Source organism: Epinephelus lanceolatus, chromosome 3 (genome assembly GCF_041903045.1).
Source record: "Epinephelus lanceolatus isolate andai-2023 chromosome 3, ASM4190304v1, whole genome shotgun sequence".
In the NCBI taxonomy this organism is placed as follows: Eukaryota; Metazoa; Chordata; class Actinopteri; order Perciformes; family Serranidae; genus Epinephelus; species Epinephelus lanceolatus.
This window is the reverse complement of record NC_135736.1, coordinates 38,182,432-38,195,744: the sequence shown is the minus strand read 5'-3', so window position 1 is coordinate 38,195,744 and position 13,313 is coordinate 38,182,432. Positions and strand designations below refer to the sequence as shown.

The window sequence follows — 13,313 nt, the reverse complement described above, 5'->3', positions numbered from 1 at the left end:
ATTTAGCGAGCACATTCATGCTCCTCAGAGGAATAACCCTTTTCATTTTGAGTACTGTAAGAAGCCATCTGCAGCCAAAATTTAAGGTTACACATATTTACTAAACAAAACTTGGAGGTAGCAACACTAACAAGAATAATAGCATCAAAGACAATGAATTACTTACCTTAATAACTAAAATAAACAGGTTAAAACAAGACTAGCTTAACTGGCAGCCTACTTGCAAACTACATACATCACAAGAACAATGTCAAATAACTGAAGAGAAGCACATGGGTTTAGTTGGAAGATGACATCCTTTTCAGGGATTTTAAGCTTTTTGTTAGATGTTTTATAATTGCTTCTCCACACAAGGTATAAACCCTGTGGCACTGATGCACATGGCTGCTTTATCAGCCACTCAGACAAAGAAGGGAGAGGAAAACACCAGAAAGCTTTGGCCGTTCTTGTCATCATTATTCCTAAACAGCTGTCTGTAAATGAAAACATCAATCACTGACATACACTAATGACACTGAGGTGAATTAAGAGATGCGTGTGAAGTGCTGTCTATGGGAGCTCTCCATTCAGCACCACAAATCCCAAAATACAAACTAAAGGGCAAACAGCATTATTTTCTTCTCTCCCTGCAGTCTCTCATTGACCTTCTGTTTAAGTTTGTAAGTTTTTCCCTCCTATTTTAACATCACAGCAGGCCTGGTCCATTGTTTTATGAACAATGGCGCCAACCACATACTTGAGATATGCAATATTGGACAGCCACAGTTGTACCAGAACTGACACTAACTCCTTAATTCCATTGCTAACAACACACTGTTTGTCCATGAGTACTATTTCTGTCCTTTCATATTACCTGTGGAGCTCTACCTGCCAGTCAGTCGAACACAGACAGCCTCTCCTGCACAGCTCCATGAATCTTTGTATCTTAACGCCTGGGAAATTTCCTTTTCTTTTTCTCTGATCCAACATTGCCACAAATAATGAAAGATTAGCTACATAAGCAAGACAGCACCAGAATGTTAGCAGGGTATCCTAGCAATGCATGCGCTACGAGGCAATAGCCAGAGTCACTGGACATTCACATGAACATCCAGCGCTTAGACCAGACATAGTTATGTCTAGGTTTAAGTCTGGTTGGTCCAACTAACTTGAAGTCCATGCTAAAGACTAGTCTTAACGAAGACTGACTTAGCAGTTAGGGCCAGGCTTAACTTAAGTTTCAAAGCTAGGAAAAATCCTATCTTCGCATCACTGAAGCAATTCCTAAATTCATGGCTGTGCCCTATACTATCTCAGACCCCACTATCTTTACCAAAGAAAATCCAACTATAACTGTACATTCAATTATCCTGGTGGCACTCGTCCTAGTATCAGAAGGCTACGTCAGCTGGCAGGCCTTGTCAGAAATGCACAGTTTGCGACACCAGAGTACAGATAGCTTGAGTGGTGGTGTAATGGTTCAAGCAGAACCCTCCCTGGGGGCTCTATCCAGAACATTTCCCTTCTGAGATGTTCTGTCAAGTTTATGCTGATGTGTTTGTGTCTTCTTCCTGTATTATTTTGAAATGTGTTCTCATCATAATTATATTAGTACTTCCATTAATGTTGTTGTAAGCTATTAACATTATTGTCTGTCCTGCATCTTTCTCTGTCTCTGTCTCTCTCTCTCTCTGTCTCCCCTTCTGTCTCATTGTGACATATGGATTACTGTTAATTTATTATGTTGATCTGTTCTGTATGACATCTATTGCACGTCTGTCGTCCTGGAAGAGGGATCCCTCCTCAGTTGTTCTTCCTGAGGTTTCTACCATTTTTTTTTCCCATTAAAGGTTTTTTTTGGGGAGTTTTTCCTTATCCGCTGTGAGGGTCTTAAGGACAGAGGGATGTCGTATGCTGTGAAGCACTGTGAGGCAAATTGTGATTTGTGATATTGGGCTTTATAAATAAAATTGATTGATTGATTGATTGTGTTAGCCTTTTTTAATTACCTCACATTTCACCTGTGTCTTGTTCCACTCACTTGTGAGTAGCTAGTAATCAATGCTTGTGTATTTAAAGCCCAGTGTTTCCCTCATTCATCCAGATTGTCATTGTCGCCCCGATTTTTCATGCTTTCCAGCCTTTTCCTTTTGTTTGATTCCTTGGTTTTTGACTCTGCTCAGATTTATAGGCTCTGCTTTTTGTGTGATTTCCCTGAATGGACTTTTCTGCCTCTGCTGACTGCCTTCATGTGTTTGACCCCTGACTTTTTATGATATATTTAATCTTGGGTGTGAGGCTTGGTGAGATGTAAGGCTGTAACGTTAAAGATCCATCTGCAACCTCAGTCTGAAAGTCTTTGAGAAAATAAAACAAAGTGCATTTGTGATCTGTCGCTATGACCATTGGCAGAACCCTGTCTCCTTTTAAGCCTCTCCAGAGCCGGACGTAGCTTGTCAACCAAATTCGAAATTAATCGTCTTGGCAGTCGCTATATACCCATTAATACATGGTCCAGGATATTAAAAGTGTCATAGGGTTGGAGTACCCTTTGAATAAATATATTTTAGTCGTCATGTTTTCCCCATCTTCACTGTCATTGCCATACACTCCTAACAGCAGGGAATATGCCATCCTAATTTAGGACTCCTAACTTGGGAAATCTCCATGTCAGGACAGTTCTCTTTTAGCTAAATTGCTATCCTAAGACTTTTCCCAAAATGCAGTTGCAAAACATTTTTTCTGCAAAACCAAAAAATTCCCGAAAGTCATCCTCCACTGAGATAAGATGGATTTCAGACTTATGAAGTGTCTCTAATAAGGCCCCAGGCGAACTTTTCAACCCAGTGGTGGTCAGCGTGATCTCAAAGAGCTCTCTTTATGTGTGTGTGTGCTCTGTAACCATGGTGAGCTCTTTACCAGGTCAAAGAGACTGAGGTCAGCCTTAATGATATCCTCATTAGGATGAGAGAGAGAGAGACAGTTTAAGCTGTTGAAGGGTCTTGAATAGGAGTCATTGAGACTAATTAGTTTCCATTCATGCTGTTCAACTCTGTGATTGAAAGAATGAAGTGGCTCTCAGGGTTTCTGCTCTGTTCTGTACATCAGTCTTGTGTAAGGATCTTCATCGGTGCCATGTGAAAAACCAAACCCAGCTCCTTATTACTCACTTTGTTCTTCAAGTGGTAATCCTTCACATTCTCGCTCATTGTTTTCAGATTAAAATGTGCTCATTTCCCCAGTGATTCAGGCTTCAGGTTGAACTCCAAGTTGAGGGTTCCCTGTTGAAGGGTCCTTGTTAAAAGAATGTGTGAAATAGTGGCTTCTTGTGATGGCCTATAGCAGGCCTATTCAACTGGCGGCCCACGGGCCGAATACGGCCCTTTTGATTTTTTTTATGGCCCGCCAGGCCGCCAGTAAATAATAGTGTGTGATGTAGGAAAATTATTCAACAACGGTTCTGATCTAACTCGTAAATATCTACATTCTGTGGTAATGTGATATACGGGTGAATGGTATGTAGCCAATCACGCAGCCAGTCGTAGCCAATCGCACCAATCACATCGCTGCTCTGCAGTTGCCTGGTGAGAGCGGTCAGCAGAGGTCACCACTAACATGGCGCTCTCAAAACCGAAGAAGCGGAAAATTGACTCAGAAAACCACCAGTTCCAGAGCGAATGGACAGAGAAATATTTCTTTTTTTTGCCAGCCGCGACGAGTACGAAGCTGGTATGCTTACTGTGCAATGAATCCATATCTGTTATGAAGGAATACAACCTGAAGCGGCACTACAACACAATACACGGCTCCTTTTCAGCGCGATTTCCAGAGAGCTCGGATGAAAGGCGAAGTAAAGTACAACGTCTGCTAGCTTCATTTCAACAATGTCAGGTTGCCCTTGGACACTTTTGCACGGAGCAAGAGAGGGCTATGATCGCATCGCTGGACACTAACACGACAGAAGAAGCCTTTTACAGAGGCAGAGACGGTTAAAGATTGTATGCTCGCTGTCATTGATGAAGTCGTTATTGATGAAAAAGTGAAGGAAAGCGTCGTCTCATTGATTAAAAAAGTGCCTCTCTTGGACACATCAACTCTTTGCAGAGTGGAACTACTCGCAAAGGATGTGTCAAGGAAGCTTTTGGATGACCTGAAAAAAACGGATTTTATGAGCCTCGCTGTGGATGAATCAACTGACTGTACTGACATGGCTCAGCTGTGCGTTTATGTCAGATTTCACGACGGAGTCTGCTTTAGAGAGGAACTTTTGGGGCTTATTCCAATGGAGGGACACACCGCAGGTGAGGTGATGTTTCAAAAGATTGTCGGATTTTTTAATGAGCATGAACTGGATTTACAGAAAGTTTGCCTTTTGGTCACGGATGGCGCTCCAGCTATGATTGGTAGATTACAAGGGCTGACAGCGAGGCTGTCAACCGTAGCTCCACACATGCAGTTTTTACACTGCATCATTCATCAGTCTGTGTTGTGTTCAAAGCTAAGCGGTGATCTGAAAAACACCATGGACACTGTCATGAACATTGTGAATTTCATCCGCTCAACCTCCAGCCTACAACACCGTCTTTTCCATATGATGCTCGCCGACACGTTTGCGGAACACACGGACTTGCTTGTTCATAACGATGTCAGGTGGCTTAGCAAGGGAAATGTCCTGGACCGTTTCTGTGACCTCCACCAGGAGATTGTGTCTTTCCTTCGCGTGTGTAAACACAAACGGGCAGCAAGCCTCCTGGAGCGAATGCTGGATGAACAGTTCATGGCGGAGGTGAACTTTCTGTGTGACATTTTTAAACACTTGAACACCCTGAATCTTGAGCTGCAGGGACGAGAAAAGTGTATTGCTGATTTGGTTGAGAGGCTTTGTGCTTTCAAAACAAAGTTAACCATCTTCTCAACAGACCTAACATCAAGAGAAATGCTGCACTTTCCACGACTGCGTGGATTCATGAACACAGCACCCGGGGCACAAGTAACGCCCATCATGACAGATTTCATGACAAAACTGACTGAGAACTTTACTGAGAGATTCCAAGGGTTCAGCATTCCCATTGAGGTGTTGCACTTTGCTCGTGACCCCTTTTCTGTCAAACCCGAGGCAGGCTTTTGTGCAAAAGTAAAAGTGGTGATGCCTTCTATTGTTGAGAGCATTTTTCAGATGGAAATGGTTGATGTGCAGGCCTCTTTTGCTTTAAAACAGCACTTGCAGTCTGAGGGTGCAGAGACCTTTTGGTGTAACCATGTTAACAAGTTCCAGTACCCCACAGTGAAGAAAGTGGCCGTGCTAATAGTGACAATGTTTGGGTTCACTTATACATGTGAGTCCAGCTTTTCACATATGAATGCCATAAAAACAAGAGCACGTTGCTCCATGACCAGTGAGAAGTTGCATGAGTGTCTGAGGATTGCCCTCACTACATATGAGCCAAACTATGTTGAAATAGCAAAGGCAAGACAGTGTAATTTTTCCCATTAACCTGAATGTGTTTAAAATGACAGCAGTGTGATGTATGCCATTTTTTACATCACAGGAGGCATGTGATGCTGTCTCTGACAAATATATCTCTGAAATATGTTATGACAAAACTGACTGAGAATTTTACATACTATTGATGACAGCATCCCTCAGATTTAAACGGTTTATGTGCAATTCTCCTTTGCTTAAAACAGCACTTGCAGTCTGAGGGAGAACTTTTATCACTCTCTGTGACAACAGTTATGTTTATGTTAATTATTTTTGTCTGTTCTACTGTGCAGCTAGAATTCATTATCTCATGTTAGGCTGTTATGAACAGTTTCATTTATATAAATATGGACCTATTTATGTTTTTTTATTTTCCCTGTTTTACTGTCCAGCCCTAATACATTTGACTGTGGGTATGGTTTGGAATTGTTTATCTGATGTTAGCCTATTGTGAAAACGGTCCCATTTGTGGTCTGATGGCTTTGTTGTATTCACCTTGAACATGACATTTATATAAATATGGACCTTTGTTTAAAAAAGTGTTGCCTTCTTTATTATTAAGAGTTATTATTTTAGCCATTAGTTGACAAATATTCAGTGCGGCCCACAAACTCCCAGTGATTTTCATATTTGGCCCTCTTGTTAGTGAAGTTGAATAGCCCTGGCCTATAGTGACTGAATTCAAAGTCTAGGCCAGATGAATGGGACTAAGTGGGCTCCAGGACTTTCAGAAAATGAATTCAAAATATTTTTAATTGTGACTGTATGTAAAAACAGAGTAGAAGCTGCATTAATAGATTTGTGAGCACTGACATCACCTCATGAAGCTTTTATGGCAAATACAGCTGACATGGAGAGCATTAGGAGTCCTGGTGAAGTAAAAAAAACAAACTAGAAACTAAACTGCCAGATGATTTCTTAGGAGCTGCTGACAGAGTAAAATGTGAAAGAATATAGGAGTTATTCATGAGGTGGACAGAAAAAGGGGTCACAGCATCACTTTGGGTTTGCTGGATGTGTAAGTAAGCAGTTTGTTAAAAAAAACAAACAAAAAAAAACGTAGCTGTACAAACTTGTGCTTGTTGTTTTTCCGCCTCCTAGTGGCCACACATCCATCAATGCAGCTTTAAGTAAAAGCAGCCAGCCAGTGCAAATGATTACCTGGCTGTTACCCAATGTGATTGTCTGTAATGATGTTAGTCTGTAATATTAATCACTTGGAACACTGTCCAAATGATCAACCTTTGAACCAGTGAATAATTTTATGCATGAGCTTTTTAGTGGTTATGGGCCATGTGTTTCAAATTCCAAAGCAGAAAACAAAATCAACGAGCACTACATTTGTTCTATTTTGTCTTATGTCAAACTGATCATTGCGTTCTTCGATCCTCGACTAACCAAATGTATGACCTGAGTTTGGCTGCTTCATCTCGTTGCATTGAGGCGGTTTCACATCACCTTCCATTTAAGTGTGTATTAAATCATCTGTCTGGTCAAGTAGAGTACAGGTATGTCTGCAACAGCTGAATTAAAATATGTCTAATGAGGAACTAAAGGGATCACCAAAGTCATCAAAGCTCATTTTGTTGGAAGTTGCTTTTAAAGTCAACGGCCATCCTTGCAGAAAACCCTGGAAAATGTCCAGTAGTCCTATACTGCAGTTGGATTTGGGTGGTTTAAAAAAAATTCAAACTGGTTTGATATAATGTCAAACACCTGACCTTAGTGGTACACCAAATTTCTACCAATTTTACCAACAGGTGTAAAACTTGACTTAGAAATCAATCCTAATATTTACTGCAGCAATCATCAAAAACTGTTGGTGTTGATTGTATGAAATTATTTCCTGGTGGACATTTGTGTTTTCATGTTCTGATGGTGCAGATATTTGGACATGCCTTACTTCTAAAACACCATTTACCAAGTGTAGTCCAGTGATGGCCATTAAACTGGTTTCATTTTTATAGCTGGTGAAAATCCTGAGAAAATCTTTTGGTAAATAAGTCATAGAAAAATACAGGGTCTAGGGAGCAACTCATCTTTTCATCTGTTGTACTTTAAATGTACTTTCAACCAGAAGATACATCTTTATTCACAGTAAAGTGTGGTTCAGATGTCTGATATACAATGATGGGACAGAATACAAGACTATCCAATCAAAAAAGTTCGCACTTATTGGTGGATGATGAACTGGATCATTATAGGAACTTTATGTAATCATGTAGAGCCCAGCCAGTTTGGTAGTAGACTCCTAATCTAACCAGAGGCTGTATGAACGTAGCTATTGTGACATACTCATTGGTTTGTGGTCTCCTCAAGCCTCATGTTTGGCATTTTGGCCCTCACCATCTTGAATTTTTGGAGTCAGAAGTGACCATATTTGGACCATATTTGGACTTGAGGGTGGAGAACACTAGCACTAGCTGCTTGCTTGGTTATCATGGTGCATTTATAGCTATGATTAATGGTGATTAACATTCATGCTAATGCTAATGCCAATTTCTCATAGTGAGAAACATGCTTAAATCCATCAAAAGTACTGAATAGTGTGTGCCAGGGCTGACATCAAAACCCGGAAGTTTTAGCATCGCGCTGGTTCCTGGAAGAGAAAGTGAATGTGATTTTTGCATTGCGTTTTGGATTATGTCAGCAAATAAGCTCTGTGGCTAACACAAGTTTATGATACTTACAGGTTTGTTCAGCGAGATAATCTTCACATATGAACACCTTTCATACCACATTTGAAGCTTAAATGCGATCGCCAGAAGTAAAAAGCTAATGTTAGGCCTTAATGGACTACATGACTACTCCACGGTTGCATGACTCTTGACATCACCGCCACTAAGCTTTCAACTGATTTCGGCCGCTTTATTTTAAAAACATTGTATAATGGGGAAATCGGACTGTTTAAGCTAAATAAGAAGCTGTAATGGCGGACTGCCAGCACTCTCGCCTGTTCAGGGGTGATGACGTTTAATGTCCCTGACAGGGTTTGTAGTCGTATTGAGCAACTTGTTAGCAACCGCATTTTTGACGACACGTAAAAGCTTCAGAATTCACAAGTAGGCTATTTACTGACGTGTTTTATGTCGTAGAACAAAACCTGAAACTCGCTTAAGCTTTTGTTAACCACAGACATAAAACACGTCAGTAAATAGCCTACTTGTGAATTTTGAAGCTTTTACGTGTCGTAAAAAATGCGGTTGCTAACAAGTTGCTCAATACGACTACAAACCCTGTCAGGGAGAGGGTTTGCCTTTTTTACGACACCTAAAAGCTACAGAATTCACAAGTAGGCTATTTACTGACATGTTTTATGTCGTAGAACAAAACCTGAAACTCGCTTAAGCTTTTGTTAACCACAGACAATATTTGAGGCATTTTACCAAAATCCCATTCAAAAAACGTATTGACTTTTAGACGAGAGAACCAGAAGTGCTAAAAGCGCTAACGGAGTTCCGGGTTTACTGGCACACTCTATTTCAGACTTCCTAGAGGGTCTTTTGTCATAACCAAGTGAGAGAGTTTATATGTGACCAGAACATTATTAGTTTTCATGAACTGACTACACACTGAAATAGCAATCATTATGGCTATGCCTATGCTCTGTGAATCTGGGTTGCGCCATGGTTATGTTACCTAACCATCGTTGTTGCCATGGTAGCAACTGTCAACAGACAGCATACTCCTGTCACTCAGTTAATTAATTAGTTATGCATAACTTTAAGTGTTAACATTTGAACAGGTGCATTATAGAAAAATTCACCCCTGTACAGTTGTCATGAATATTGAAATTACTTATACAGATCAAAACTGTTTTTAGTACCAGGCTGAAGACATTTCTGCTGAAAAGTTGGACAGTTTGACATGGGGGTTAATGGGTTTGATGTGCTTTTGGAATTAGCCTCAAGTAGCCATTCAAAGAACTGCAGATTTTGGCTTCAGGGAAATTCTGCATTGGCTTAATTTTTCAGGCCCAGAGGTCGCTGCTTGAATTGAACACATTCACACTTGAGTAACTTAAAGGATGAAAACATAACCTGTAAAATCATATGTTCTTTACTATTCCAAAAGTATTTATTCAGTGTTATTCAGAACTGCCACTGCAGTCATTTGCTCCTGTGCTGCTCGCCTTGACAAAAACAAGTGTGCACGACCATTTCTCAAGGTGCTCCTCACTATGCTTTTTGCACCTTGTCATGATTCACCTTAACTCTCTGTGACTCTTTTCTCTTTTATAATTTCTGCAGCTGTTTGAGATCACAGTGCCAATCACACAAGGCACCAAGCCGGTGACCATCAGTGTGGCCAACCACACCCAGTGCAGCTGTCTGTCCAAACTGGACGTCTACAAACAAGTGCACAGCATCATCAGGAGATCCCTGCCTGAGTAAGCGCTCACACTCACTGCATCTTTCTGTCTTTCTGTTGATCTCTCTCACACACACACACACACACACACACACACACACACACACACACACAAAACCTCTTCTGTCAGCTTTGCACAGTTTTCAACCCAAGAGATCTCAGTCTACCTCTGGCACATGTCTCCTCAGAGGTGTATGTGTGCCTGTGTGTGTGTGTGTGTTTAGGACAGGAGCAGCCTTTTCCTTTTTCCACCAAGAGTTGTTCTTACACACACACACACACAAAGAGACAGACAGTGTTTGAATCTATTGTTACAGACGTTGCTTCCTGTGCTGTGTGCATACAGGGGTGTTACTTTAGGAAACTCTCTTGAATTATCTCTTGATTAACTTCACAGAGTCATGAAATGTCATGACATGAAATGTATGTATGTTCCTGAGTGCATACCTAGATGACGCATGCTGTGATTTATGACCTCTCCAAAACACTCTCTGACAGGCAGCATCCCACGAGGAAATGGTTCATGATGTATTTTTTGGCGTGTGTCCTGAAAACAGAAGGATGCAAAGATATTGTATTTGGTTTGCGTGTTTTAGTCCATTAATGAACAATTTTGTCAAGTTGACATTACAGCCAATGTCATTTTTAATACAACAGTGTGGACTCTGCCAAGGCTGTACTTTGTTTCCTGTTGAGTTTGGGATCTTTAGGGACAGAATGTGTAGTACAGGAGTGGAGAGTGTGAAGTTTGGTGACCTCAGAACTGTTTGTGTGCTTCTGCCAATGATGTAGTCCTGCTGGCTCCATTGACCCTTGAATGTCAGCACACTCTGGGGTAGTTTTCAGCAGAGTGTGAGGCAACACTGTACTCTGCCAGAAAGCAGTGGAGGGCTACCCCTCAGGTTGGTGAATAAGTTTCTGTTTCTGAGTTCAGATGTCTTGGGGTTTGGTTTACGAGTGATTGTAGTTCCAGGAAGAAACTGAGTGGATTAAGCTCAAATTTTAAAGGGACAGTTCACCCCAAAATCCAAAATATATATTTTTTTTATTTCTCATACCTGTAGTGCTATTAATCAATCCAGATTATTTTGGTGTGAGCTGCAGAGTGTTGGAAATATCGACCGTAGAGATGTCTGCCCTTTCTCAAATATAATGGCACTAGATGGCACTTGGTTTGTGGTGCTCAAAGTGCCAAAAATACAATTGAAAAACTCAACAGCAATGTCTCTTTTCAGAAATCATGACCGAACTACACCCACCAGCCGTATCACAGAAGGAAAGAAGCCTGCATCTACTGCGCCACTGAGCTAGCTAACATTACAGCTTATTTCAGAAAGACGGAATAACTGTTTACATCTTATGCTTCTCTTCCATGAGTAGATACACGCTTCTATCCATGTGGTGTTACGGTTGGTGGTATAGTTCATTAGAAAGATAATAGTTCCTACATAAAACTGCATAGAAAAAAAGTTACTTGAAACCCCACAACAAAACAATCTAGATTGATAAATAGTCCTACAGGTAAGAGGAAGAATATGTATTTTTGATTTTGAAGTGAACCGCCCAGTTAAATCTCATTTAAAAATCAGTATTTATATTATTAGTAGTATTTATTTAAAACAACATCATACATTTTAGATAGCAGGCCATTTTACAGCATGCAAACACACACAGATACACACACACACACACACACACACACACACACACACACACACACACAAAAACTCTTTAAGAAACACTGTAACTTGCCTCAAACATATCTTTTGCATTCCTGTTGATGATATATCTTTATTAAGCCTCCATATACAGTTATATATAGACTACTTATAGTTAATGTGAAGGAAACCTCGTGAGACAGACACATTGTACCTTATATGAGAGGAATCCCTGCTGCGTGCTGCTCAGCTCTTTTTCCAGTCCCTTTCATTTTTCACATCAGGTGAATAAGCAGCGTGATGAACGACGGTCAGATCCTGGTGCAGATGAAATCCAAGTCGATGTTGTTAGAAGACGCCTCTGTGTGTGTGTGTGTGTGTGTGTGTGTGTGTGTCTGTGTCTGTGTCTGTGTCTGGGTGGGGTACTACTGAAGAGTAATGACCTGTTCAATATGGAATGTGCACTTATATGTGCCATAGAAGTTCACAAAACAATTACGACAATAAATCTAAACCAAGGAAAGACATGAAGGGTTAGTTAATGAAGGCTGTGTGTGTGTGTGTGTGTGTGTGTGTGTGTGTGTGTTACAAAGACATATCATAGGAATGTAACCTGGAGGATGTTGGCTGCTGTAATGTGACAAATGTTCTGTTAATGACATGGAAATTATGTGCATTTAGACAACTTCAGACTTTTACATTGACTTTTCTAAATTGGATACAGGTCACGTAAACAGCATATTCCAGTCGCTCCGAACTAAGCCTTTACCAAATTGATGATTTCCCAATTAAGATGTGGAATATGCCGATATTATTCAGGTTTTATTGCATTCTTTGGACGTGTGTAAAGCACATTCAGATTATCCCTCTCCATAGTAGTTTTTACCACAGTTTGCAAAACATGTCTCGAACCAACCATGTGCACGAACCAACTTGCCAACAGTTTGCATAGCTGAGGTAGAGATGCATACCCCAAAGAAAAGCCTGCATTTCTGGTCAGGAACACACCTACTTTTAAACATTAAGAAAGACTCAGATATCAACATGTTTTTGGGCATGTGCTACAAATATTGCAAGAAAGACCCTTTAATGAAGGTGGGAAAGAATGAAAGAGGGAAGCTATGTTTGCATGGTCAAACAAGTCTGCAACTGTTGGAAAACTTTGGAAAAATCCTGTTTTGATGCATTATAATCAAAATGGCACAAGCGTCTCCAGCTGTTCTGCTTCTTCATATTTTGAGGTGATAAACGACATGTTGGTGAACTTTAATCAGAGTAGACACAGCTGCATGTAAAGGGGAATATTAGCAAGATATTCATTTTCATTAGCCATATAAACAGCTTAGTAGGAAATATTGTCTTTTTTTTTTTTTTTGATTAAAAATGGAATACACCGTGCAAATTAACCCAGTCAGTCACTCATTAAACAGATATTTTGTCTTCACTTCTTCAGTATCTCCAGTTTCATTCTCCTTCCTGAGTATTTTGTGGCTCCACTTTTCTCTCTGGATGTTGTTGTGGCTCATATTGACGTTAATAGGCCTTGATGCTTTGGAGTGTGTGCGTGTTAGACAGAGAGGGAGCGGGAACACTTGTGACGTTAGAAGAATGTTGATACGTGTTGGTATTTGACGTTTCATACATGCACACACACACACACACACACACACACACGCACACACACACGTGCACACACGCACGCATGCACGCACAAAGCAATGGCTTTAAACACAGCGTGTCAGATAATGGCTGGAAAAGGAAACGCATTGTAGAGATTTTCACACCTACAAATCAACCAGTGAATAAACAGACGTAAGCATGAA

The 13,313-nt window shown here is 40.6% G+C and overlaps 1 protein-coding gene across 1 annotated transcript in view; it reads left to right on the top strand.

The window, feature by feature from the left end:
• The window catches only part of vegfc (vascular endothelial growth factor c), a 75,141-nt gene that overhangs the window by 42,308 nt on the left and 19,520 nt on the right, over window positions 1–13,313 (top strand). The window contains exon 4 of the mRNA XM_033623554.2: window positions 9,712–9,851. Within this exon, the coding sequence (XP_033479445.1) occupies window positions 9,712–9,851 (140 nt within the window). The remainder of the gene's footprint in view (window positions 1–9,711; window positions 9,852–13,313) is intronic.